General features: G+C 38.1%; 2 protein-coding genes across 2 annotated transcripts; both read left to right on the top strand.

Annotated features, from left to right (window-relative positions):
- Positions 1 to 298: 298 nt before the first annotated feature.
- fscn2a (fascin actin-bundling protein 2a, retinal) lies at positions 299 to 6,338 on the top strand. Its single transcript, XM_079365686.1, has 5 exons — positions 299 to 1,338; positions 3,524 to 3,680; positions 3,766 to 3,887; positions 3,983 to 4,150; positions 4,278 to 6,338. The coding sequence occupies exons 1-5, from the start codon at positions 516 to 518 to the stop codon at positions 4,481 to 4,483; spliced, it is 1,476 nt and encodes a 491-aa protein (XP_079221812.1). The 5' UTR covers positions 299 to 515; the 3' UTR covers positions 4,484 to 6,338.
- Positions 6,339 to 14,573: 8,235 nt separating this feature from the next.
- LOC306838732 (transmembrane protein 235) lies at positions 14,574 to 23,035 on the top strand. Its single transcript, XM_079367077.1, has 4 exons — positions 14,574 to 15,027; positions 16,249 to 16,326; positions 16,582 to 16,719; positions 20,478 to 23,035. Exons 1-4 carry the CDS (start codon positions 14,856 to 14,858, stop codon positions 20,720 to 20,722), a joined length of 633 nt encoding a protein of 210 aa, XP_079223203.1. The 5' UTR covers positions 14,574 to 14,855; the 3' UTR covers positions 20,723 to 23,035.
- The last annotated feature ends 4,737 nt before the right edge of the window (positions 23,036 to 27,772 follow it).

Below are 27,772 nucleotides of genomic sequence, written 5' to 3' on the forward strand. Positions count from 1 at the left end.
CGTGTGTGCAAGAGTTTTGATGCAAATAAAGGACTGACAACCAATAGGGTATCAGGTTGACAAATGAGTGTGCCACTGTGTGTTAGAGGGAGGAAAGACAAGGGTGTATAGGGAAAGAAAGAGATGAAGGAAAGGGGAAGATATGGAAGAGATACAGAGTTAACTGAGTGTGTACTGGAGAGAGAAAAGGAGGAGGGGAGGTTTATGGTTGGTGCACTGGTATGTGACGTCAGCGGCTTGTTGGATGAGGTGCTGTGTCCTGCTGATTTTAATCCTTACTCATTAAGGAACAGAGAGAGCAAGTGCCTGTGCACCTCTAGGGAAGGAGAGAAAGTGACAGGAGAGGGAAGGAACACAACGCAATCTACCAAAGGAGATCAGTGGTGCTACTTTACGAGGTGGGAAAAGGAAAAGGGGGAAAATCAAGCATTTCATTTTTGCTTTTCAGCTTTAAGTGTGCATTCCCTGATTACCCTTTCCCTTGCTTGTCGTCTTAGAGAGTGGCCTGTTCAAGCATGCCCACAAACGGAATTAACAAGGCCCTCAAGCTGCAGTTTGGTCTCATTAACTATGAGAACCGATACCTCACAGCTGAGGCCTTTGGCTTCAAGGTGAATGCCTCAGGCATTAGCATGAAGAAGAAACAGATCTGGACCTTAGAGCAGGACGAGCAAGATGGGCAGGTAGTGTTCCTCCGAAGCCATCTGGGACGCTATCTGGCCTCTGACAAAGATGGAAAGATGACCTGTGGGGCAGAGAAGCCTGACCCTGACTGCCGTTTCCTTATTGTGCCCCAATCTGATGGTCGCTGGGCTTTGCAATCAGAGCCTTACCTTCGTTACTTTGGAGGCTCGGCTGACTATCTGTCCTGCTTTGCCCAAGCTATTGGGGAACAAGAGTTATGGGCTGTCCATTTGGCCTTGCACCCTCAGGCCAGCCTTCTCAGTGTGGCACGTAAGCGTTATGCCCATCTATCTGCTTCAGATGGAGAGATCTCAGTGGACAGCAACATTCCCTGGGGAGTGGACTCCCTGGTTACCTTGGTATACCTGGATGGCAAGTACAGCCTGAAGACCTGTGATAGTCGTTTCCTCAGAAATGATGGCAAACTGGTGAAAGAGAACACCAATACAACTAGCTTCACACTGGAGCTGAAGTCTGGAAAGCTGGCCTTTAAGGACTGTGATGGGAAATATCTGAGCCCCTTGGGTCCCACTGGAACTCTGCGATCTGGCCGATGCTCCAAGCCTGGAAAAGATGAGCTTTTTGATCTGGAGGAGAGTCATCCCCAAGTTGTTTTTCAAGCTGCCAATAAAAGATTTGTCTCAGTCAAGCAAGGTAATTAAGATTTAAATGGAGTCCTTAGAGGGAAAAAAAAATCTTTCTTTAATCACATAACTTAGTAATGGAATGATAGGAAGCAATCGTTTATTGAATTGATGTGTTTTATGATGATCACAATCTAGTATTGAGGAACGATGAAACATTTCTGAAAATCAGACTGTAGCTTCTGAATGAGGATATTTGATTGCTTGGTTTAACGTCTAATTAAAGGTACTCAAGGTACAAGAGTAGTCATGGTAACAAATAGGCATGAAAACTATTTAAAGAACATGAGGGCTAAGTGAAGCGAGGACAACCTCCAGAGGTTCCATGCTGAGTTCCTGTGAACTCAGCATGTTTCAACAAGATAGTTGCAAATGTTTGATTTTGCTCTTTATGTTTTGCAAAAGCAAAGTGTAAGAATGTAGGGGTTTTACTATTTTCAGATCTTTTAGAGGCTGATTTCAATATATATTTGCAAATACAAACATTATTAGAAAACAGAACCAAGACGGCTCTGCAGATTGGTAAAATGTATTTGTTTGGGCAGCTAGCTTACCTTTTGTCCCTTACCTTCTAGACGTAGCCTACATTCATTACATGGAATATTAGGTTATATTATCATGAAATAAGAAAACAATTACTTGCTGACAGAGAATACGCTGCTTTTTCTGGCTACATATGGTTTCCATAATGGTTGACAGACATAATGTGGGTAATTGTGGTAATGGGTTTAGTCATTTCTACTGTGTGTCCATTTAAGATTAAGTGGAGTGCAAATGACTACTTTGCAGACCATTGCCATCTGAATACTTTAGGCCTGGCAGTTACTTGTTGTCCAATGTAATCTAGCTATTCACCAGATTTCTACCAATTTTGCAAATGATGTCCTAGTAGATGGATCAGTTATGAGGATTATTTTCAGTATGTATTAGATATTGTTTTCTCTATATCATTTTTCAAGTAAACGTTGTGAGATGGGAAGTGGGTTATAAGATTATTTTAAAACATTTATGAAGCTTAAAATCTGCCTTTGCCATACATTTTTACTGTAGTAGTTGAAAATAGCCATTCAAGGTGCATGTATTATATATATATAATACATGGATTAATTAGAAATCATGGTCTTAAAATCACTTAAGATTGCACTCAAGTTTATGCATTAATACAATTTCAAATAAATAAAGCTCACTATCGGGGCAACATTAGATCCTAGGACATACTGCAGGGATTCCATTTTCAATTGTTCTACTCTTCCTTGTGGCAGTTACACGTTTTTCAAGGAACAAGGTATTCAAAGCTGCTTAGTGAGCCCTGCAGTGCAGATTTGCATTTCACCACTCAGGGAATTACAGCAAGCGAATGAACAGGAAGGCTGGAGTGGTGGCTGTTGGGGATTAGGGTTGTAACAGGCTTAAGAGAAAGGTTGGAGGATATTTTTGTGGCATCTAATTTGAACAACAGCAGACACAGTTCAGCTGTGTCTGTGTATTCTCTGCCACCTTACACAAACTCTCAAGACAGAATGCATGTGGATTAAGTGTGACTTTGGATTGGCTGAAAGTAAGGCAATCAGGTTTAGAGAAAAGCGCAGCAACTTAATAACTGGAAACACACAGACAAAATGAAGGCAACATTTCAGTATTTCTCTATTGAATTTACCTTACTTATACAATTATAAGTAAAAAAAAAACAAACAAAAAAAACTTCCTAACTCCTAACCCTACATTTTTTTACAGTATTATTTTTATGGTATTTATGTGACTCAAAATCATTTATCATTTCAAATCATTTCAAAAACTTTTGATTTTATATTGCTTTATAACATGAAATTATAAAACCCAGCAAAGTCTGATTCAAACCAATCAATCACCCAAATAAGTCAGCAAATACATTTAATAATGAATAGACATTAGAACGTTTTCGGTGTAATAATTGTGATTATTATGTTCATAGCACCTTGACATTTTGTAAATAATATGCCACATGAATATACTGTGAAACCTCACAACAACTGAGTCATTGCAGGTAGAACACTGCATTATGTGTTGCAACTACAGAAATGGCAATATGCAATTAAAAATTGGGATTAGTATTATTCTCATAAATCACTTTGGCAATGCCTGAGAGAGGAAATGGCATTCAAGAGGAGGCATCATAGGCTAATAATCAAGGCTCTCTTTTCTTCTATTGTATACAGGAGTGAGTATTTCAGCCAATCAGGATGTTGAGACAGACATGGAGACTTTTCAGATGGAGATTCACAAGGACACAAAAAAGCCTATGTTCAGAACAAACGGCGGATCCTACTGGACTCTTGTGTCTCACGGAGAGATCCAGTCCACTGCCACTGAAGTGTAAGTAGCTTTCCCAGTTCTAAAAGACAAACTTTCTTTTATGTTGGCACATAATTCTTACCTGAATTGGCACATCTTTTCCCAGAGAGGTCAACACAATGTTTGACATTGAGTGGCGAGGAAAGAGGGTGGCCCTCAAAGCAAGTAATGGAAAATATGTTTGCACAAAGAAGAATGGGCAGCTCTCAGCTGTCAGCGATACAGTTGGTAAGTGCATACAGGCAACTTTGTTTTTTGCAGATACCCCCCACAGGTACACTTCCAATGCACATATTATATTCAGTATTTGTCCTTCATTGCAGGTGATGGGGAACTATTCCTGATGAAACTCATTAATCGTCCTATGCTGATCCTTCATGGAGAGAATGGCTTTGTGTGTCACCACAAGAGCTCCAACACTCTGGATGCAAATCGATCAGTCTATGACATTTTCTCATTGATCTTCAATGACGGCGCCTACTATGTAAAAAGTCAGTGTTGCATCCAATCACTGCCTAACAATTTATATATCCTGTCTGAGTTGATTTATTTGGCATAAATTGAAGCAAAATGGTTTATTGAAACAAATATCTAATATCCTCTGTTATCCATGTACAGGTGTGAATGGCATGTTCTGGTACGTCTCTAGCAGTGGCCTAGTGTGCTCAGATGGAGAAAAGCCTGAGGACTTTTTCCTTGAGTTCCTGGAACATGGATGCGTCGCTATCAAGGGCTCTAATGGCAAGTACCTTCGAGGAGATAAGGGAGGTACACTTATGGGAGATGCAACAGCTGTTGATGCATCTTCTCTTTGGGAGTACTGATCACTTTCAGTCAGGGTCTTCAAAGAACAAGCCAGAAGATGGGGTGCAGGACCTGCTTCTATCAACTCAAATGAAGTGAACTAACCAAGATACATTTTCCTGCCTGCTTTTATACTAGCTACCCAGTGCCCAATGACACATTTTGTTTTATTTCAAATTGGAAAGAGCTGAACGCATTAGGGAGATGTGTTGATTTTTTAAGTGTTGAATGTTTGTCTTTCCAATTACTGTACATTGCCAACATCAACCAGCACATATTGTGTGAAATCCTGTAATTTTACAAATACAGAATGAGACAGAGGATTTTTATTGTTATCAAAATAACTACATAACGTCCAAATATCTTTGAGGGCTACCATACTTATCAGTCCCTGAACGGAATGAAATTTAAATGAGTTGCTGCCTTGGACACATTTTCAGAGTGGTCTATTGGAAAAAGCTTGGCAATGAACGGTAACTAAAGGAATGTTAAGTCCTTCTTTTGCTACTAAATCCCTCTGTGTAAACAGACAAAATATTCCCAAAAGGTGAAACAGCCTTTGCAAATGTTTCTGTCAAAACAACACTCACACACTCCTACTATAAAATCATTGAAAACAGAACATAGACAATAAAAGGTCAGGGCAGCGGTGTCCCTTTCCCACCAAGATACTTTCATTTACTGTAAATTAAGCCGACTGATCATCTTACTCTTGCTTCTGTACCCCCATTCAAAGATCCAACAATTTTTGTTTACAATCTCTAACCTTTTAATACTTATCAGGTTCTATAAGAATGGTCATTAATGGGACCCAAATTATGAAGGTAATGCACCGATGTGTTCAAAGACAGCTAATGGCTTGTGCCAATGGTGTTTTCATTTCTCTTGATGAACCATTTACAGCGTCCATGAAAGCACTTAATGAAGCAAATGAAGTAGACTTAATCAAATCTTCAACTCTGCGCTACTGATCAATGTACGGTATATCCACAGATCCACCTTAGCAGCACTGAAAACACTGAGAAAATGTACAGCATTTATCATTACAGAGATAAGACATGTAAAGGAAAAAAAGAATACCAGTAGAAATGTAATATACCCATTACAGGGACAAGCAACAAAACCAGAGGGGGAGGACATTAAAGTTTTTGATAAACTACACATCATTCTTTAATGTACCAGGTATGAACGTGTTCATAAAGTGCTTCTCTGGTGTTCTGCCTAGGGGCCTTAAACCATACTGCACTCTGTATCCCTTAATGCCCTGTTCTCGTGTTCAGAGTTGGATGGTAAGATTAGAAAATATAAATTGAAAAAATATGATTAAAAAAACTCAATTCCTTTTTTTATTGCTATAATTACTTACTGGAATACATAAAAATGGAATATTAAAAGTTGTAAGGTCTTTACACCTGTTGTATCCTATGCAGAGATAGAAACACTGCTTGTGTGCTCAGTAGCCTCTAGTATAACTCGAGCAAGCTCGGCCCTTTTAAGGGGGAACATTTTTTTTTGTATCTTGATTCAATCTCTTATTAAATCAATGAGGGCCCAAGCTGCTCCTGTATAAACTGTAACCTTTAGATTGTTGTCAGTTATTTCCTGTGAAGGATTTAAATCTGCAATAATTCAAATGTAATGTCAAATTCAATGATTTTGAGATATATGCTAATTGCAATAGTGGAGAAACATTTTAGAAAGGCCTGAACTGCTTGGTCAGTCATGCATCCTGTACCGGCTCTGTAGACAGCCTCCAGTCATATTTTAGAATGTGTTATATATAAATATATATATAGAGAGAGAATGTACGTGTTCTACTATGTTTTCTTGTAAAATTTTTGAACATGTTGATGACAATAAAAACTTGACAATAACTTTTTTTCTCTGGTACTGACACTTTATGCAAAGCTATAAAAATATAAAAATGATTGAAGAGGAGCTTGTAGGGTTGGAGGGTTAGTGCTACAGTGCCAGGTAACTTGGCCTTACCACTTACTGTACATTGTAAAACTTGAACCAAGCCCAGAGTCACTGGACATGTAAGCAGGTCCAATATCAGGTTACCCAGGACCTTAGACCATGAGAAACTAAAACCCTTGCACTACACAGAGGTAATATGGTTTGTCCAGAAGTCAGTACTTTCCACCATGTCAAAATTGTATTTTAAGTGAAATCAGGAGTTATTATTTCCTTAACTGATATTTGCAGCTTAGTTGTCTCGACATGCAACAGCGTTCAAACCAAAGGATATATATATATATAGTGTTATTGGGGGACATAACAGAACTTCATTTCTGTAAAAAAAAAAAATCCATCTGTTAACAAGTTTGTTCCCATGTTACCAGGTATCATATTTCAGAAACTATTCAGTCCCAGGGAAAATTGTAATTACCCACTACAACAGTTAAGTCCACAATCCAACAGTATCCATAGAAAGTTAAAAATGGTGTCATGTTGTATCTGCACAAACAGTAGGTAAAATAGCCAGTGACACCTGTAGTTACATTTTTTGCTGCCTTGTTTATCACTGTGTGAAACTGTGATCGCATCAAGAAAATATATTGTAGTCTGCATATCTTTCTGATGACCACATTAAATAAATGATGAAGTTGTAAGTGTGCAGACCATATTACAGTTACAGTTTCTACATACATGGAATTTGACTGGCACTTGAACAGCGTCTTGCTGCACTGTCCTGGGTTAATGGCACCTGACTGGAGAATTAGTGGCACGAGGTGTTAGTCTCAATGTGCTTTATTTGCACAATAAGACAAAACGCATTGTTTTGTTAAGCCTTTATCCTGTTTCCTGGAAATAACAGGTATTTGTGCTGGTCTACAAGGTGACAGTAATTCACATAAGGACCTTGAAACTGAAGTGGCTAAAGCAAACTATAAGTAGGCTGTTATAGTATTATTTTAATCATTATTATTACATGGGCTTCTCCTACTGTACAATTTACAACACAGTAGGAAAGGTAATGCAACTACTAACTGATGACAATAGCTGCATTCAATAGGAGTAGTAGGGGCCCATTATAGACCATGTTGGCTTAAAGGGGGGCATAGTTAGATCTGATGGAACATTAATCAAATTAAACTTCTATGTAACAGGTAGCTGCTTGAGTCAATGTATATTGAAAAAGGTTAAGCAGCTCTGGATGAAGATAGTGCTGATTATATGACCAATAGTCAAGTCGGAATTGTACTCATTGGTTGATGAGATTTTTTAAGTTTTTTCCCTAATTGCTATTTGGCTGGTGAATTGTATTTTACCAACAAGAACAAAGCTTAACCTTATCAGTGTTCATCTTCAAATGCAATGTAGCTGACTCTAAACAATTCATCATTACTTAAAATATTTCCCCCTTTGCTACACTGGGTGGCACTGTGTACCTTTTTAAGTTCTGTGTGTATTACACTAATTCTTAGTGACAATGGCTGTGAAAGAAGCCTATTCTGTTGCAAGGATGTCATGTTCAAACACCTAGAAGTAATCCGCAAGCAGCAACTAACCTCCTGACAGTTCAGGCCTTCAATAACAGCAACCCCAAATTATAATAACCAGAAGTGACAGGTGTCACAAAATGCCATAAAGTAAACAAGAAGATTTCACAGCACATGAGGTCTCATCAAGTTTCATCAAGTCTTTATGGTGCCTCTAACTGTGCAACAACAATGTACAGCATATTTTCTTTTACAATATCTCACCCATTTCTCTTGACAATGAGAGGCACACACATGCAAACACTCAACTATCAAAAAGCTCTAAACCGATTTTATACTGATACATATTATTACCAGCCACTCTTGTTTTGAGTTCTGTAATTGCTCTGGCAAAGGTTTTCTTTGAGAATCACAGCCCACTAATCCATTGCTCACCAGCCCAGATAATTACACACTACTCACCGAAGTGGAGATGTTAACAGATTAACTTGCCTAGCCTGACATTGACTCTGCTGTTGGCGAGGCATTTCAACCATGGCGATGTCTATCATAAAAATGAGGCCAAGGGGAGATTTTAGTTTGCAAATCTAAGTTGGACTATAAAGCTTAAATGTTTTCCTCTTAAATTGAAACTTCTCTGACCCCAGTCTCTTCTTCTAGCTGGAGCTGTGTATCTGGGGAGTTCTTCTGAGAATGGATGCTGTTGGGTCGATATGAATTACAGGCCTTGTTTTGGTCCTCTGTGAACTTTTCTGCAAAACTGCTGGTAGCCAGAGTTGTTCTGTACAAATGAAACATACTAAGTTGTTGTTTTTCTAGGTTTTCAGACAACTTTTGGATCATAGAAAAGTGCTTCTTTTTATGGGTTGGACACTCCAATTTATATTTAGTTCAGCCAACTCCTTCAGTCAGCCACAACCTTTCCAGTAAAGCACACACAACAAAAATCACAAGGGTGAAAGGCTGACTTTGCTCTAACACAGCAGCATTGTTTGACAGAAGTAATGTCTTAACAACTCCATGCATTTCTTCCTTGTCTACACCTCGCACCATCATTACCCACATTTCAGCTATACCTGCTATGAGTTTCTGCAATACCGTAACAGCTAGCTTTACTAACAGCAGCTATTCTCGTGCACGGCCAGCTACAAAGGTGAAATCAACTCACTTATTTCCCACTCCACACCACCAGACTTTTCTTTTTCAGTTTCACACCACTCAAATGACCTCTCTTGACATGTTTTCAGTTTGATGCAGCTACCTTCAGAGAAACAAAAAAAGAGTCTTAAATGTTGGATATGCCAGAGAGAACAGAGAGATTACTAGTAGTTGTAATCCACTTAATATGTTTACTCAACACCATAAGACAATTTGAAGGTAGTTGTACTTAACTTCAGTATCCTTCTATCCTCCTATTAAAGCTCATGTGAGACAATTTTAGCTGGTTATAAAACAGACCAACATGAATAATGTTGTTTCTATGTGACCTACAAAAGCAAACAAGACCATCAGAGATGGTGTTCATTACTTCTACAGACAGACAGACAGACAGACAGACAGACAGACAGACAGACAGCCAGACAGACAGACAGACAGACAGACAGACAGACAGACAGACAGACAGACAGACAGCCAGCCAGCCAGCCAGACAGACAGACAGACAGACAGACAGACAGACAGACAGACAGACAGACAGACAGACAGACAGACAGACAGACAGACAGACAGACAGACAGATAGATAGATTCAAGTATACAGAATATATATTGCATACATGTGTCACTGCTGCCCTAGGGTGACAGGTGAATCCATGACTATTATCCCATCGTGATCCTAGCTGTCATTGGGCAAGAGGCACACTCAGGACTAGTCACCGGTCAATCACAAGGTCACAAAGAGAACATATAGAAACAAATTGCCAGTCACATTCACGCCTGCATGCAATGAAAAGCTTTTGTATTTGTTCTGACAGCACACATCAGTCTGCCCTCCTTTACGCGTCATGAGCCTTGGTTGTCTATGATCCTGTCCCTCGTTATAGATTGGGAACACCCCAAAAGAACTGCAGAGTTGAAGATGTTCTAAACCAGTCCACTTGCTATCACAATTTTCCCCTTACCAAAGTCTTTCACATCCTTACACTTGCCCATTTTTCCTGCTTCCAAGGCATCAACATCAAGAAGACAATGTTCATTTGCTGCATATATCCCACCCACTGAATGGTTCCATTGTTCAGTCTTACTAATTTCACCTGTAATGGCATTGCTTATTGGCTTAAGTGTGCATAATGGTTTAAACACTGAATGTGAATACACATTACTTAGAGACCACAGAAACACAACAGCCAATCAATGCCCAGAACAACCAATTCCCACTCGTAAATGTAATTACCACCAAAAAAGCAATAAAGTGGTACAAAAACCACAAAGCCAATGAATGTATCTCTCCCATCCTTAATTAGCTAAAGACTAAAGAAAAAAGAAGGGAAACCTGGTCATAAGACTGCACTGATAATTGATGAGAAAGAAGTGAGTTCCAACAACCATTGTGACACGTGTACACACTTCACAGACTTGAACACCAAAAGACAGTAGACCTCCAGCAAAAAGGTAAAGACGTGATCCTAAGTTCTCATGTGTAAAGGCAGGAAACTGAAACAGCATAAATAACTAACTCTGTTTCAGCCCTAAGAAGGTGTTAATTTCATGTAATTTTCCTACCTCCTCAAGCACGATTAATTCACACGTTTTCAAACAGTTTGAGAACAACAACACCTTAATTATTCTAATTCATTGTTTTTGAACAGTATTGATTTAGCTGTCTACAAAGTGCATCGGAGCGTGGCGTGTCCTGAGTTTTGCTTAGTGCAAAAAGCCAATATTACACAATGACTGGAAAAACAGAACAAATTCACAGACTATCAAGCCCATTTTTAAAGTAATGTGCCCAATAGTTCAACCGCATACTTAGAAAGGTCATGTGTGGCATCTTTGTTGTGATGATAGATGGTGTGGATTATAGAACTGTGGCAAGAAAATGTCAAAAGCTCTGAACTATTCAGAGCTATTTTGCAAACAGACTTGTATGTTACTTCATTCTATGTGCACAACAGCCTGAATTTATCTTAATGTCTTTCATTCTTTGACAATTGTAAATTATGTGACAGCATTATATTGATAGACCTCTGAAGATAGCCCTCCGTAGAAGGATACACAAGACTTCTTTTTTGCCAGGTACCGGAACACGGCGAATCAATTTACCACAGAAAAGATCGATCAAGATGGGAAGTCAAACACCAAAACATCTGGTTTACTTCCAGAAAACACTCCATTTTGACGGTTTAGAACAATGACAGTATGTGTGCTTGTTCAAGTGTTGGTTTTATACCACATACTGAACATCGTAATATCTTCAGACAAATACCACAGGAATTTCTTTGTCTCTGCATTCCAGCTGTCCGCCGCTGTGCTCAGGACGCAGCCTGTGGATGTTGACGGACGAATGTGCACAGGGACATATATCTGGTGGAAATCTGGGTATGTAAAGCACCTAAAAAAATGTCAGAGTGATCTCCAAAGCCTCCAAAGTAAGTAACTGTGAGTATTTAATTGCTGCCTAATATAATGGGTAAAAATACTCTAAAGCAATTTTAGGTTGATAATCTGAATTTCCTGAGCAGCAACAACTTGGACACATCAAGGTATAGAACACGCCAAAAGAAAGAAAATGATCTCTGGTGAAGGGAAACAAACAGCCTACATGTTATGGAATGTACTGTTTATTTGTATGGAAATGCAATGGCTACATTCAAATTATATTTTAAATTAGTGTCATGTTTTGTTTCTATAAATAACGTGCAGTATATTGCCTAAGCTTAGATAGTTTTTTATGTTGAGGATCTGAGATACTGTACTGTCTTTAATCACAAATCGAATACTGTTAAAATAAAGGAAAATTTACAAAACAAGCTCATCAGTGAATAAATGTCTCTCTCAAATGTGTTCACATTATTGGAAGATAATGAGTTCTATAAGAAAATATGTTTAACATTTTGATGACTTGAGATGGTCCACTGAACCATCATGATGGATGCCACAAGACATAACATACATGTCGGAGACGGATCTGATCAACATACATTTAAAATTATACTGGTTGTCTTCTGTATTTTAGACTACCCTACAGGTCTTATACAACGTTAACTAACTCTATTTCCATGCACAGTATGTATTCATTGAAAAGTTCCTTTATGATTCCATGAACTGAAGGGCATGTTCTTATTCAACCACAAAGAGGCTGTTTTGAAATTTGCAGGGTTTACAACAACATTATTTCACATCCCAAGCTTGACAAATACTCTTTCTCTCTCTGTGATGTCTGACGTCAAATGTATAGATACTTACATGTTTTGTCAATTCAATGTATAATGAAGAACAGCATGTCCTTACAGAGAAGTGCTTTGTGACACTACAGCCATTCGGCCTGCTAATGTGTGCCTATTGTACTAGGTTTATCGGCAGTATTACGGTAGGCCTATACCGTAGGTACACTGTACGCCATAATATGTACCGTAGGCCTATAGTATTTACAGTCTATGCCTATACCACAGCATTTATCAATCCAAACAGTATGACGTTTAATAATGGTGAAAATAAGAACAGTACTTTTTCTGTTAAACTGTTAAATTGAGGTGAGGTGTTGTAGTGTACAGCCCTGCTGGAAAGATAACCGGCCAACATCAGGGTGGAGGAGGGAGACACAAGGTCATAATCATGCATTTAACCTTATTGAGTGGTCTTTTGATTGAAAGAGTCCTATATTATTTAAATTTAAAGAGTGACCAGTGGAGTCGGACAGAGAGCTGGCAAACCCAGCGGGTCCATGCCTCTACTTGTCTTTACAACTTTCATTGCAGCTCAACTATCGTATTGCAGCTAGTAAATTCCCCGAAAGTGAAAACAAACAAGAGCAACAAAGCTGCACACAAGCTGCACGTTGACATTACTAAACACAATAAAAATCATCAGGCAGGAAGACCGTTTAAGCTTTATTTTCTCTCTGTGAAACACTGCAAACCAAGGTGCGTCTTGTACTGGTGCACACTGTATATTCCGGATTTCACGATCAATGAAACTCACCTGTCATTATTGTGATATGTAGACTGTAAAAACCTCTCTTTCAAAATTGCTAATGCATCAAAGTTATAGTGTAGCAGCACATACCTGAACCTCCTTTTCATTCGCAGGGGTTTGAAGAGAGGATCAGCTTTCATCTTGCTTCTGGCCTGTAAAGCATGAACGGAGCAGACACAAGATAGGCAAATGATGTGAGATCATTTGTGAACCCCTTCTGTTCCATAACAAGGGAGAAAGTGAGGCAATTAAGCTACATTACACAGTAGACAATAAAGTGGGGACACTTTTGCCAGTTGCCTTGCTACCGTAGCAAACTATGGTGAGAGAATAGTGACATCTAAATGTTGGCATCAAAAATAACATTTGGCTTTGAAAACAAACCTGAACGAGGCTAACAAAAAGAAAGAGTGACATTGAAACACTTATATTTTATTATTATATTTTATTTTGAGAGCTTTTGCATTCTTTTTGGTTATTCAGTGACAATCTTCAGATGATTTCTCCATGTCTTTCTTTTTTCAATGAAAGTTTTGAGGGGGCAATGAGAGCATATTCAATAATCTGCACATCCACGAGAACTGACCTTGAATCCGTCTTCTTTTCCACTTCATTGACACTACCTTGCATGTTTTCATTAAAAGACTATTTCAGCTTAGTAAAATGAGTAATAGGCTAATTTTAACACTTCTTTCAAAAGACAGAGGAAAATGCCAAAGGCTGCAGAAGATGTAATGGTCAAGCTACAACACCTTAAAAGTGTTTATGTTTAATTAAAGTGTAGATGTTACAATGACGACATTTCTTGCGTTTTATCAAGATAATAAGCTCAGATTTTTTTCGAATTTTATTTCATTTTTGTATACTTTCTAGGCCTGCTAAGACTGCTTTATCAAACATAAGGGAACATAAACAAGCACACAATGTTTGTCCTTAACCTACCAAGGTGAAGATTTTAAATGAGTAAATAGCCTATCTTTCAAGCAGCCTAAGTTTAAAAATCAAACGCAATGGCATATAACCAGAGCAAAGGCAACGAGATCCAAAACAATTATAACATTTAATTACAACATTAAGAGTTATTTTTTAAGTAACAAAAACAAAACAGATTCATTCATGAAACAGTTGGAGGGCTAATATTTCTTTGTGAATATAATATATTGACCCATAAGGCTAACTTTAAAATCTGGAATTTGTGTTTACTTTACTGCCCCTGGCTCCTTTGGTTGTGACATTAGTGAAGTTCGAAGACTTAAACTACATCCGGTCACAATAATAACCACTTCTGCAACTTCAATTAGGCAACAATGTGGTTACAGTATAGGAGTTACTCCGAAACAGATGATTAAACTGTGGCCGTATGTAGTTTATTTTGCATCAAAATTGGTTGAATTTTAAGCACGTTCGCAACAAGTTCCCAACTACTGGTTTTATTTTGGAGTTCAACACCGGATGCGGGTTGTTGTAGCCTACTCATGTATTTGAATAGCTGGATTACAGCAGAAGGAGCGCTACAGACAGTTTGGCATAAACCAGCCCCGAGAAAGGCGCATCACTCCTCTATTCTCTTTAAAGAAACTTGGAAAACCTCCCTTGATTTTTTGTTGTTGCTGTTGTTATTTTTCCAGTTCTCGTGAATTTCTTCACTTGGTCTCCATGGGGAACCTGTTCTTTACAGGGATGCATTCAGCTGGAGAGTTTTTACGCATCGCACCTCTTGGTAATTTGGCAAAGATTGCGGAATAGGAAAAAAAATACAAATTTAATAAGATTCAAAAGAAGCTGCGCTTTGCGTGTTTGTGTTTGTGTAAACAATGAGGTACGGACTGGCGGTCCTTGGTGCTGGATTCACAGCTTTGCTCAGCTTCACCCTCCTCGCTTTGGCTATTGGGACTGATTACTGGTACATCATCGATGTTAACAGAACTAACCACACAGGACCTGACGATCTGAGTTCACACTCTGGACTGTGGAGAATAATTGAAGGTATTTGAATTCTACCTAAGCGCATTGTTTACATATTGAAGGTATATTTGTATTCTACCTAAGTCCATTTTTTTAGAGATTGAGTTTGTATACGCTTTCACTGAGAGAACATGTGAAGTGAGCAGCAAAAAATCCCGACACATCCATATTTTTTTTCTAAATTAACTTTTACTCGTCTCATAGAATTGTCATTTTGAGGATATTTGATTTTGATATTTCTTTTGGCATCACTGTCACTTGTGTGCGTAAAACTCACGTGGATGCATTTAAACTGTTGTTTTTATGACTGACTATGTTATTTCGGAATGTTGTTGGATGTACAGATTAAAAAATAGCAGCCTACTGATAATTTCTTATGTTGACAAAAGAGGAAAATCAATGGAGCAAAGTAAGTGTTGATGGGATGCTGAGCCCTAACACGTCGTATGTTCATCGATCGCGGGTCTCGGTGCTGCGACACGTGGATTGTTGTCAGTTTTCACGGCTATACCACTGATTTATTTGGCCTCCATTCACTAAGAAGGTGGAGAAGAACTCAGGTGTATTAAAACTGTTTGCAGTGATCTCAGCTGTGTGACACTGATGCACAGCAAAGTACATTGAACTTGGACAAAATCGGCAAAGCGTCTATGAGCCATCAGCTTAGTAAAAAGAGCCATTAAATCCTCATTAAAATCAATGTTCAATCACTGAATGTAATGAGCCACGTGAATCTATGACATCATGATAATGGGTCCATCTAACAATCCACCATCAAAATCATCAATTCCTCTTTTCAATTATTAACTATGGCAACGTTAACCCCTGTACCAGCCAATAGCTGCAGGCTTCAGAAAGATTCTGAAGGATATTATTCTACACAGCTGCAACATAAGTTGCCAGTTGGTAGCATAGCTTGATACCACAAGTAGCCTTTTTGGAGCTGGTGGCACCACAGTTCACGCACAAAATGACAAATAATGAGCCCACATAGTCTTCAAAGCTCTTCATGCAGTGCTCACACCTGTGACATGTCGCCAATGTGCTACATGAAGTGACAGACGTTCTTTGTACAAAACTGTCATGCATGAGGACACATGCACCAGAAAGAGTGTTTCATTGGTTTCACATTTTGTGCACAACTTAAGGATGAAAAAACTCCACAATTGCTGTCCAGTTGCATTTCCACAGTTGTGTCCTTTTGTTCTGTCATGTGTAAATTGTTTTGCTTGACATTTTCAGGAACCAACAGGAGCTCGTTCATCCCTTCTTTCACAGCAAATCTGTCCAGCCTGTCAGAGGCAGAAAGGCATCTTCTTGGTGAGGGGTTTTATTTATTTACTCATATGGGAGTTGATAATGATGTAAAAATACAATAAAACATAATGCACTGTTAGAAGTAAGTCTTCTTAAATGAAGACCAATGGCTCCCTGGATGAAAGAAATCCATTTAAAATAAATTCTCAGCAGCAATCTAAACTCCAACTGATGGGATGTATAGAAACAATAACAAAAGCTCAAGGTAATCTATTAAAGTATGTAAGCACAATAACCGTAGTGGGCTTGCATTTGCAGGCTTGCATAAGGTGGTTGTCATCATGTTGCCCCTCAGCCTGGTCCTGCTGGTGTTCGGTTGGATCTTTGGACTTGTCAGTTCACTGGCCTGCAGCCCAAGCTTGCTGGCTGGAGCGGCATCATACTTTCTCTTCTGTAGTAAGTCCATACTGTGTTTTCATTCAATTGTGTATTTATTCCTTTTTAGCCTATAGCAATGACATGTATGTTACATGTGTATGTGTGCTTGGGTGTAGGATTGATTGAAGCATGTTGTTTGCTTGTCAGTTTTCAGAAAAAGTGTGTGGGTGGCACATTGTATGCAAATAGTGCCTGACAACTTAAGATAGAAACCGATATTCAACTTTACCTGCTCCCATGGACACTTGATTCACATCTAATTTGAGGCAGCATCTACACATTGTAACCCTTTTTTGAAGCATTTCCTGAACAGGCTGAAAGTCAATGAAATGTTGCAATTTGGTTGTTCAAATGTAATATCTTGCGAATGACTTGAAAAGGTAGAACACAGATATTATAAATAATTCGGGTGGATGCTCAAAATCCCATTCATACTATTTGAGCTGAAGTAGGTAAGAATCATTATGCTCCCTATGTGATTATATGGATGAAAATGGAGATTTAATAATGGAAAATGAGAAATACACTTGAATGTCTTTGCAAGACCTTCACATCTTTAGCCGAGGAATTTTTAGTTTATGTTATGGTTGTGAACATCCTGGTCTTGTCTCAGAATAAACTTGTCTCGGGTTGGTCTTGATTACAATGCTACAACAAATGTTTTTTTCTGAAGGGTATATTGACATAATTAACAGTATTGATCACTTCATGTGGACTGCTTGCTGATTATGATTGAGTGGCAGACAATCCCAGAAAAGCTGTTCTTAATTGAAAGATGCACACAGAATCACAAAAAGGATTTTTTTTATATATATGTATAAAATACCAGGTCATTATTGATTCCATGACATTCATCCAGGCAGGATGACAGCATTGTACAGCCTTTAATCCTGAACAAGCTGCGACACACACTATTGAATTTCACAAGGGGGGAAACAACCTTCAAAGGAATGAAATGGAAAATATCTTTTCCATCTATAATCTTCCAAAACTGTAAACAAGATTTGATCGGAGAAAAAATCTTGCAGGACTGTTAAGTTCTATTACAATTTTGGTGTGGCCCCATTTAGCATTTCTAGGTTGGCCAGTCCACTATCTTTACCACTTACACGTTATTGAAATCATAAGCATGATTGATTATTTTTATGTTTTCATTGTTAATGTTTGTTAAGACACCCACTGCCACTGTGGGTGTCTTACTATTTCCAGTATGCAGATTGACGTGTCTTTATCAAGATCTTCTGCAGAAATGATTACGAGTGAGTGATACTTTCAACTGTTAAAAGGCAGCAGGGTGATGCCAAAAGAAAACTGAAAATCTCCACATAATTAGATAATTAGACATGGTCATATAATTATACATAATTAGAGTAAGATGTCCCCTTTTGTCCATGGAGTTTATTAAGAGAGACACAAACCTACAATCATCACAGTAGCTTTAGAACCTGTGACCACTGCCCACAACCTCATTTTCACAGGGCTTATTACTATTGCTTGCTGCTAGTTGACCTCTGCTTCCTTTAGTATTGTCTGTTACAGATAGCTATTTATTGTTATAACTGATTAATTGATCCTCTGCCATTGTTGTTGACAAAGCTGATATTATAAGTCCCACTTCTTCTTGATTTTGATTCGTCGGTGAGGGAGAAGTGACACTGATGAGTGGCACGCTATTCTTAATGTTAAACTGTTTTTAAGCAAGAGCACTACAAGCAACGAGAAAAGAAACAGCTGACACTGTGGGTGGGTTTTACTTTTCGGACACTGAGTGCTGAAAATGCTGCATTTCATTGGTTTTGGGCGTTGTGAGCACATATAAAAAGGTATTAATGGACACAGTCACTTTAATAACTTAATCAATTTAAGGATGGATTTTCTTGAAATGTTGTGGCTTAGTGGTAGAATCAGTCGTCTCTCAACCAGAAGGTCGATGGTTGGATAACCAGCTCCTGCAGCCACATGTCGATGTGTCCCTGGGCAAGATACGTAACCGTAATTGCTGTCCCTGCTTCATCAGCGGCTTGTGAATGTCTATGAGAGGGATCCGTTAATACTGATGCACACTTTACATAGCAGTCTCTGCCACCAGTGTAATGATAGTTATTTTTAACAGAATATCAACCGAAGATAAAATCGATTGTAACCCTTTTTGACAGCCGAAGATGTTTGGTCCATAAAGTAAGCACTCCTCATGATATTCTTAAGATGGAAGTGCAGGTATATGCTTTCAACAGCAAAACAATACCAGATAGGTTTTTCTTCCCGTTACAGTGGTGAGTTCAGCTCTCTGCCAATCTTAAAAATATATATATTTTTCAGAGATGCCTTTGTATTGGCATGAATTCAAAGGCATTGGGGTAGAATCTCAATTAAGGCTTAGATTGAGGGGAAGGTATAAATCTGTCATTGCAGTGGAAGGTCTTATTATATACCTTGTCATCTTTGCTGACGGGGTCTGCCTCCGTTGATGCCTCCGAGAGAGCGCTCATTTCATGCTTTGAACCAAATGTCCTTTTCCCATCTCTATGTTGTGGCCTGCATTCACAGATCTTTGCCACTTGTAAAACAAACTGAAAAATGAATTCCTTTATTTATAATCAATTTCTAAGATTTGTTTTGGAGATTGTTTCTTCAAACATAAGTTTTATAGCTCTGTGGTGATACGTTTTTGAAATCACCTCTGAAAATGTAAATGTAATTCTGGTAAATCTTTCTCTACGGACTTCTGTGAATATTGGATCTGTAAAAAATCTGGAATTTCCATCATGGACAGTTTTACTTCTTACTTGGCTTTGAATCTGCAGCTCAAGGTAGATATAAAAAGCTACCCGCAATACATAAAAATGGCCGAATTGGTATCACTTTCATTCCAGTCAACAACTGTGTTTATGAATCCTTGTCCAATTCAGGGTAGATATTTTCACTTTTTCCCCCAGCAGGTTCCAGTTATTACTGGAGTGAAACTCTATGGGAAATTGATTGCCTGACTTGTGAGCCAAGTTTGTGTGCAAGTCCCGCTGTGTCTTCTGTAGCACTCTTCCTGCTAACCTTCTTCTTACTCTGGCTTCACTGCATGCAAATTAGACACACTGCTTGATAGACATGCTCGACTAGTCCACAGTCATCATTTTGAATGGTCAGTCATTTACAGAGGTTAATTGCTGAAGGCAAATTGCCAGTTTGGTAACGGTTCTGCCGCCCACGCGATCACACTAAAGGTCAGTCTGAGTTGTGCATGTAGTGGCAATGACAGTATTTAAGGTGTTTTGAGTTTGAGATACATTGATGTGTTTTCCTACCTCCGACGTAATTGCCATGCAAGATGTGTCATCTGTCTTAGTGGGAAGCACACAAAAAAACTAGATGGATGAGAAAAGCAACTTCCTTGCTTTTATTTCCTGTAGAGGAAATGATCATATTAAATCTAGAAACGAATGATGAAATAATTCAGACTTGAGTGTAAGTCTTTTGCTACAGACTTCTTGTAAAGTGCCTGTAATCTTTAATGGTTTAAGATTATTCTAATTGTGTCTCATTTTCAGGCTTATGGGTTTAGGTCTTTAGTAACATTTCACGTACGATAAATATGGGGAAGATAATCGCTTAAAAAAAAAAGGATGTTATTCAAATTAACGCATCATTACTTTGATGACCTAATTTTATGAAGCCATTTAAATAGATGTAGTTGATCAAAGGTCTTAAGGCCTAAGAGGTCTTTTCAATAGAACCATTTTCATGCTAATAGTAACATCTGGTTTGTTTGTGTGCTTTATCAGGTCTTTTTACTCTTACTGCGGTCAGCATCTACATCAAATACTCCAACCAGGCCATGGATGAGTTCCAGCGGATTGTTTCCCCAGAAAGCCTTGCTAACGTGGATGTCTCCTTTGGCTGGTCCTTCGCCTCAGCCTGGCTTTCCTACAGCCTTGAAGTAGCCACTGGTCTGCTGCTTATGCTAGCTGCCAGAATAATTCAGATGAAAGGACGCTATGACTCAGGCGTGGCCATTGCCATGTTATAGATTGGTATTAAGATGCCCAAGTGGCTCATATAGCTCTGTGATTTATTGTGGGGTTTTTTTATTTATTATTTTTATTTTTGTTTGATCATGCAGATCACATGCCCAGACAAAAAAAGATCCACGTTGCATAAGCTTACCTGCAACCATACATGTTCAAAAGGCAAAGCTGCTTGAGAACTGTTTTTTTTTTCTTTCTACTGGTCCATAATGACTGTTTCTACCTTTTGTCCTGCAGGTATTTTTCTCTCTCCATTACCCTTGTCCACGATGATAAATGAGGCTGCACAAATAGATACAAGTGGCAACTTACCCATACTGTATTTACTGCAGAGATGAGCCAGACTTTCAGTTTTTCTTTGAGTGTTTTCAAGAATTGTCCAGAAATGTCAGCCGTCTTGCTGTCCACATAAAAGGCCATTATGTATACAGATACAATTTTGTCAATCTGGTGTTCTGCTTCTCATGAAGCAATGGATTTTCTCTGAGCTCGGTTTTGAGAGATGTGTGCAATTTCAAGAGATTGGCTTCTTCTACGAACCAAATGCAATGAAAAGGGTCTAGTGAAGTTTTATGGTATCATTTACTTTTTTGACGGATGCTAAATGAGGATTTTTGTCCTGAGGATGACACCTCTTCTACACCGTATCTTAAGCCGTTTTTAAATATGGTCCACGTCAGGGGTATTTCATTCAACTGGAAAAATTACTGACTCTGCAGTAGAGAACCAAAATGGCCAACAAGATTCCAGCACACATCCAGAACTGGTATAGTGTGTGGTTAATAGCTGTTATAGAACGTTTGGACGTATTGGATACCAGAAGAAAATTGCATTCCACAGCTTTTTAAGGTACTTTGGTTGATGTAGAAGTTACAACACTCTTGGCTGCTGTGTACTTTGAGATACTTCTATGTTTGTTCATTCCTGATCCTGTCCTATTGGTAGATGCATAAATCTTGAAAACAGGGCTTAGGAAAAATGTACTCTTGGGGTTCCTGCAAGCTTTATCAGCAGTATAGAATATGTGCATGAGTTGCTGTCTAAATTGCTAAAGTAAAAGGCTATATAGAAGTGTCATATGTTGTCTTTGCTTTTTTGAGCAAGGCATTGCTGACAGTAAAAAGAAGACAGGAATTTTTACATTTTGTAAAGCTGTGAAATGTTTGTGTTGTTTCCTTTTCACCTTATAGAGCCTTCACAATGCTTTCATAACTGAACAACTTAAAGGTAGGGTTGGTCCTTTTCTCCAGGAAAACATATGAAGATTTTGGTTGAAATTGTCTTTTGGTCCTGACAGAAATGAATAATTCAGTTGCTTTGCGTATGTAGCAGCTGTAAGTCTGTAAAAAACTTTGACCAATGTCTACCAAAAGGTACCAATTTAAAGAACCAATCATGCCTCCCTGTCTCCCTGCTCATTCCCTAACCTTTACTGCACGAGCTCACACTCAAATGTGAAAGAGTTTATTCATCATTGGCCGCTGTGAGGGGTAAAAGAGTCACTATTTTTTTTAACACTTTTTAGGATAAAGCTTAGTGTTTACTTCATGTTGAATTAGACATTCGAAGACTTAATTTCAACACAACACAAGCAATGAGCTGAGCTCCTGGAGAAACGGTGCTCGTGCCTGGAAGTGAGGGACTTGGCTTTTAAAGGGAGCTCAGGGGGGGGGGTGGGTGTATACTACGGAGCACTGAGGGAATACCACTTTCAAAATCATGCTAGTTTTCGATAATGATCAACCCTGCCATTAACTTTTTGTTCTAAAAGATGACAGTGAAATGTAATTTAAACTGAATGCGTACATGTCTTAATTAACACTGTAACAAGAAGGAGACATTGTTCAAATGTTTCAGAATAATAATAATACACTCTGTAATTAGATTGCACAATGCCCAGAAAGTGTTTGTGTTGTAAGACAGTAAGCTCGTCTAAAACATGATGATAATGTATTTCAGTCTTGTACAGTTTCATGGATTGTATGCAAAACGCAACAGAGAGCTACTGCCTCAGGTGAAAATGGATACCTCTGTGCCTCTGAATATAAATGAAGCACACTATAGGAGTCCTACAGAGAGAAAGCCTCAGAAGATGTCAGAAATCTCTGACCAATATGTGGTGACACGGTTGTCTATACAAGATGCATTAAATTTAAATCATTATGTATTACTAAATGTAGCAAAAGAGGAAGATGATTCATGATCGTTTGTACCTTTTTTGTTGTGATATGTTGTGAATTGATGTGACAATAAAAACCTTGGAGAAGAGAATACAACAGAGCTCAGAAAAGCAGCTGTCAAATATAATGTAAGTGTTTTTGTTAGAAAAAAAAAAATTGGTCCAGGTAGCCTACAGATTAGTGTGTGCACCCCATGTACGGAGGCTGCCACCCTCCAAGCGGGCGGTCCATGTTGGAATCCAACCCGTGGCTCCATACCGGCAGGTCATTCCCTCTCCCTCCCATCTGTGTCCGTGATTTCAGACTTCTACTGTCCTGTCTCTGCAATAAAGGCATACAAAGCCCAGATATAAATCTTCATAAAAAAGAATGCATTTAGATGTGAAAATTGTAATAATTGCCATGGATATCACAGAACCATATGTTGATGTTTAGCTAATGAATAGTTGACTGTCCTGGAAACAGACACAGTTTATTGTCTGGAAAGGCAGAGTAAACTGAAAGTCTAAGGCACTCTGATGTATTATAATAGTCCTTTATTTAACAAGGATGTAATTAAAACGTTGTTAGACTACATCAGTTTCACTTCAGACTGCCTTACCAGGACATTTTTATAAAACTAACTTCTGTACCCTCTTCTTGAAGAGCACCTGATTCTTTGTAGATTTTTTAGATCCAGCGTAGCACTCCCTTCAAACTTTTTTAAAATATAATGTAGTTTTTGGAATAGGCAAAAGCATGTCAAATAATGCCACACAGTGCAGTATGTTTTTTATTCTAAAGCTTACTTTCAATGCTGGGTTCATTTACGATTTCAAACTCATTATATATATATATATATATATATAGAGATAGAGATAGAGATAGAGATAGAGATAGAGATAGAGATAGAGATAGAGATAGAGATAGAGATAGATAGATAGATAGATAGATAGATAGATAGATAGATAGATAGATAGATAGATGAACTCATAGTTGCAGCTGAATGATCTTCAGCATATGACATCAATGTTGCTGACAGTTTTGCAGAAATATAACCTTTACTATCGAGGAACTGAAGCAACCAGCTGTCCTGTGTGTCACTCAAAGGCAATAAAGCAGTGCATTAAATGTCAACGCAGTTGGTATCAGCAGGAGGCAAATTTTGTTGATGAAGAATAAACATTTGGCAAAACTACCAAAGCGCTAAAGAAATGTTTAACCGCTGAGTGGATACACAGAATAAGACAAGACACATTCATAATGCTAAATTAAGAAAACCTCAAGGATAAAATCATTGAGGTTTGGAGAAGAAATGTTGCAAAGTTACACAGATACACTTTTGACTAATGGGGTTATAATTGGAATTTCTAGACCATGAGACTTAGCCCTTCAATAAACAAGCTTTTAAAATACACTTCTGGGCACTGTAATGGGGAAAAGTGGAACAAAAATTAGTGCTAAGAGTGCTCATGTTGGAGATAAATGCTGCATCATTAAAACAGTGCTCCAGTCTGAATTGCTTAGTGATTTAAGACTGTGTGTGAATCAAAATCCAAACCATGAAACATTGTGTCCACTCAGCTATTTGCCTGGCAGCTTCCTGCCTAGTAATCCTGTCTCAGATGTTACAGAGAGCTATAAAAGACAGACCAAAGCACAGCGACTCAGTCCTGCACCCCTCCTTTTATATATGGAGGCCTGCTGAAATCCCATTCAACTTTTATGGAACGTAAAAATTCAATCCGCACTGGCGGGGGGACACAAAAGTTGTTGCTGTGTCATTTCTCTTTAGTTTGTGCACTGTGTCATTGACTGAGTGCAGTTACTATGACTTGGAGAAACCCTATAGGATCTCAGGTTTAGGAATATACATACATACATACATACATACATACATACATACATACATACATACATACATACATACATACATACATACATACATACATACATACATACATACATACACACACACACACACACACACACACACACACACACACACACACACACACACACACACACACATATACATACTGTACATGCATACATACATACACACATATATACATATGTAAACACATACATATACAGATACACATATATTTATACACACAAGTATATACACAGACACATACATACATACACAAATATACATATACACATATATACATATATAGACATACACACATACATACATACATATATACAGATACACACATATATACACATACACACATACATACCTGCATTTATACACATATACACATACCTATATACACATATACACGTACACACACATACACACACATACATACACACACACACACACACACACACACACACATACATACACATATATACACACATTCATATATACACACACCTACACACACAGATACACACATACATACAGAAAATAAACATATATACACACATGCATACATGCAGACATGCATACATACAAGTATACACATACATCTACACACATACAGTACATGCATACATACATAAACATATATACACACATACATATATAAACATACACACATACATATATACATACATACATACATACATAAACATATATACACACATACATATACATACACATATATTTACAGACATACATATACACATACATGCATATATACATACACACATACATACACATATATACACATACACACATGCATATATACACATACACACATGTAGACATGCATACATACACATATACACATACATACATATGTACACACACACCTACACACACATAAATACATAAACATATATATGCACATACATATATAAACATACACACATACATACATATATACACATACACACATGCATACATACACACTTACATATATACACATGTTTATACACACATACATATACACACACACACAGATGCACACATACATACATAAACATATATACACACACATCTACACACACTTACACACATACATGCATACATACATACACATATATACACACATATACACATACATACATATACATACACACATATATACACATACATACATACATACATACATATATACACACCTACACACACATACACACACACATACATAAACATATATACGCACATACATATATAGACATACACACACACACACATGCAGACATACATACATAAACATATATACGCACATACATATATACACACATACATATATACATACACACATACATATATACATACATACACACACATACATACACGTACACACATGCATATATACACATACACACATGCAGACATGCATACATACACATACATATATACATATACACACTTCCACACATACATATATACACACATACATATACACACACAGATATACACACACATACACACGTGTATACATACATACATACATAGACACACACACATACACACATGCATACACATAAACATATATACACATACACACATACATATACACACATATATACATACACACACACACACACACACACACACACTAACACACACACACACACACACTCACACACACACACAGGTGCTGTAGCTTCTACTCAGCTGCACAGCACTCGCTCTAGACATTAGTTGCCATCATGGGGGTAAACAATAATTTAATCACACCTCGTGCAGGAGCTCACAGGAAGCTGACCTCAAAGTGCTCATATTTCTAAAATGCATACATGCATACATACATAAATTTTTTTAAGGATATATTTTAAGGAAAAAAACATAACATAGCCTGTGGGAAAAGGTAAAACCATACTCTTTTCCAAAGCGATTATCTCAATGATGAAAATGCTGGTGTGAGCCGTAGAACATAAAACAAGCAGCCTCACATATTGATTTACTGCGTGAAACAAGGGTTTGGTACCTGCAGTCATTGCTTTCACGTCTTTGCCTTCACACAGCAGGTCTATCATAGTGATGAAATGCTGCAACAAAGACTGTTTATCACTATCTCAAGGGCAATTATCTTTCTTTCTGAACTCCACATTGCTTAGAAGGTTCTACCCCAGGCGGAAAACCATGATCGACTGTCACGTTTAAGAAGAACACAGTGAAAAAGGTTCAATTATGTATTTATTACAAATGAGTTTTCTCGATCCCTATGAGACGTAAGGTGCTAACATGTCTTCCTCCGGGGGAATCTGTAACAGCGATTACCAAATATTGTTAGAGGTGTTGAAGTCATATTAACACATTCCGTCTACACTTTGGGGCCCCCTACTGGTCTAAGAATACAAGCAGTTGCCTGTCTGTTGAAAAACAGTGTGTCTGCGTACATGGAAAACTTCATGTGTGATAAAAACACTCGCCAAGGTTCCAAGGACAGACTGACAATTTTCAGAAATTGTCATGACTGCATCTATAAAAACTGCCTTTGAGGCTTTCATTTCCACGACAAATTCTAGTCATGAAATGTTTTTTTCAGTGGCAGCTACTTCAATCTTTTGCCATCTTGATCACTTCCCCCCGACTCACATTACTTCATCATAGCTCTGGATGTGCAGTGAGTGCTGAGCTGTTGTTGTAGGATTGAGTGGTCTCATAAACTAGGGAGGTACTCAATCCAAGGAGGTGTGGATTAGATGTGTCTTCTCTTTGCTGGGGAACAGTGGAAATGTTAATTAGACCCATCCCTTGCTCTGCGAGCATCATCACTAATGGGATCATTCTGAAAAGTGAAGATTACACAGCTCCATTTTTTCACTGGTGCCTGGGTTGAAATTATAGGCTGTTCAGGTGAGTTATGAAACAGAAGGAAGAGCTCACACAAGGATAAACGCATAAATCAAGCAACACAGCCAATATTCCGAGTGGAAATGTGGAGAAAAGTACACAAGACAACAACTTGGACAACGATATGA

Source organism: Symphodus melops, assembly GCF_947650265.1.
Source record: "Symphodus melops genome assembly, chromosome: 17".
NCBI lineage: Eukaryota > Metazoa > Chordata > Actinopteri > Labriformes > Labridae > Symphodus > Symphodus melops.

What these genes read in the sequence shown, in the direction of transcription:
- LOC306838732 (XM_079367077.1), top strand. Translation starts at nt 14,856, where the DNA reads ATGAGGTACGGACTGGCGGTCCTTGGTGCTGGATTCACAGCTTTGCTC. An exon ending in GGCAGAAAGGCATCTTCTTG is followed by an intron (nt 16,327 to 16,581) that starts GTGAGGGGTTTT and finishes TTGCATTTGCAG; the next exon opens with GCTTGCATAAGGTGGTTGTC. An exon ending in ATCATACTTTCTCTTCTGTA is followed by an intron (nt 16,720 to 20,477) that starts GTAAGTCCATAC and finishes GTGCTTTATCAG; the next exon opens with GTCTTTTTACTCTTACTGCG.
- fscn2a (XM_079365686.1), top strand. Translation starts at nt 516, where the DNA reads ATGCCCACAAACGGAATTAACAAGGCCCTCAAGCTGCAGTTTGGTCTC. An exon ending in ATTTGTCTCAGTCAAGCAAG is followed by an intron (nt 1,339 to 3,523) that starts GTAATTAAGATT and finishes TATTGTATACAG; the next exon opens with GAGTGAGTATTTCAGCCAAT. An exon ending in CAGTCCACTGCCACTGAAGT is followed by an intron (nt 3,681 to 3,765) that starts GTAAGTAGCTTT and finishes ATCTTTTCCCAG; the next exon opens with AGAGGTCAACACAATGTTTG.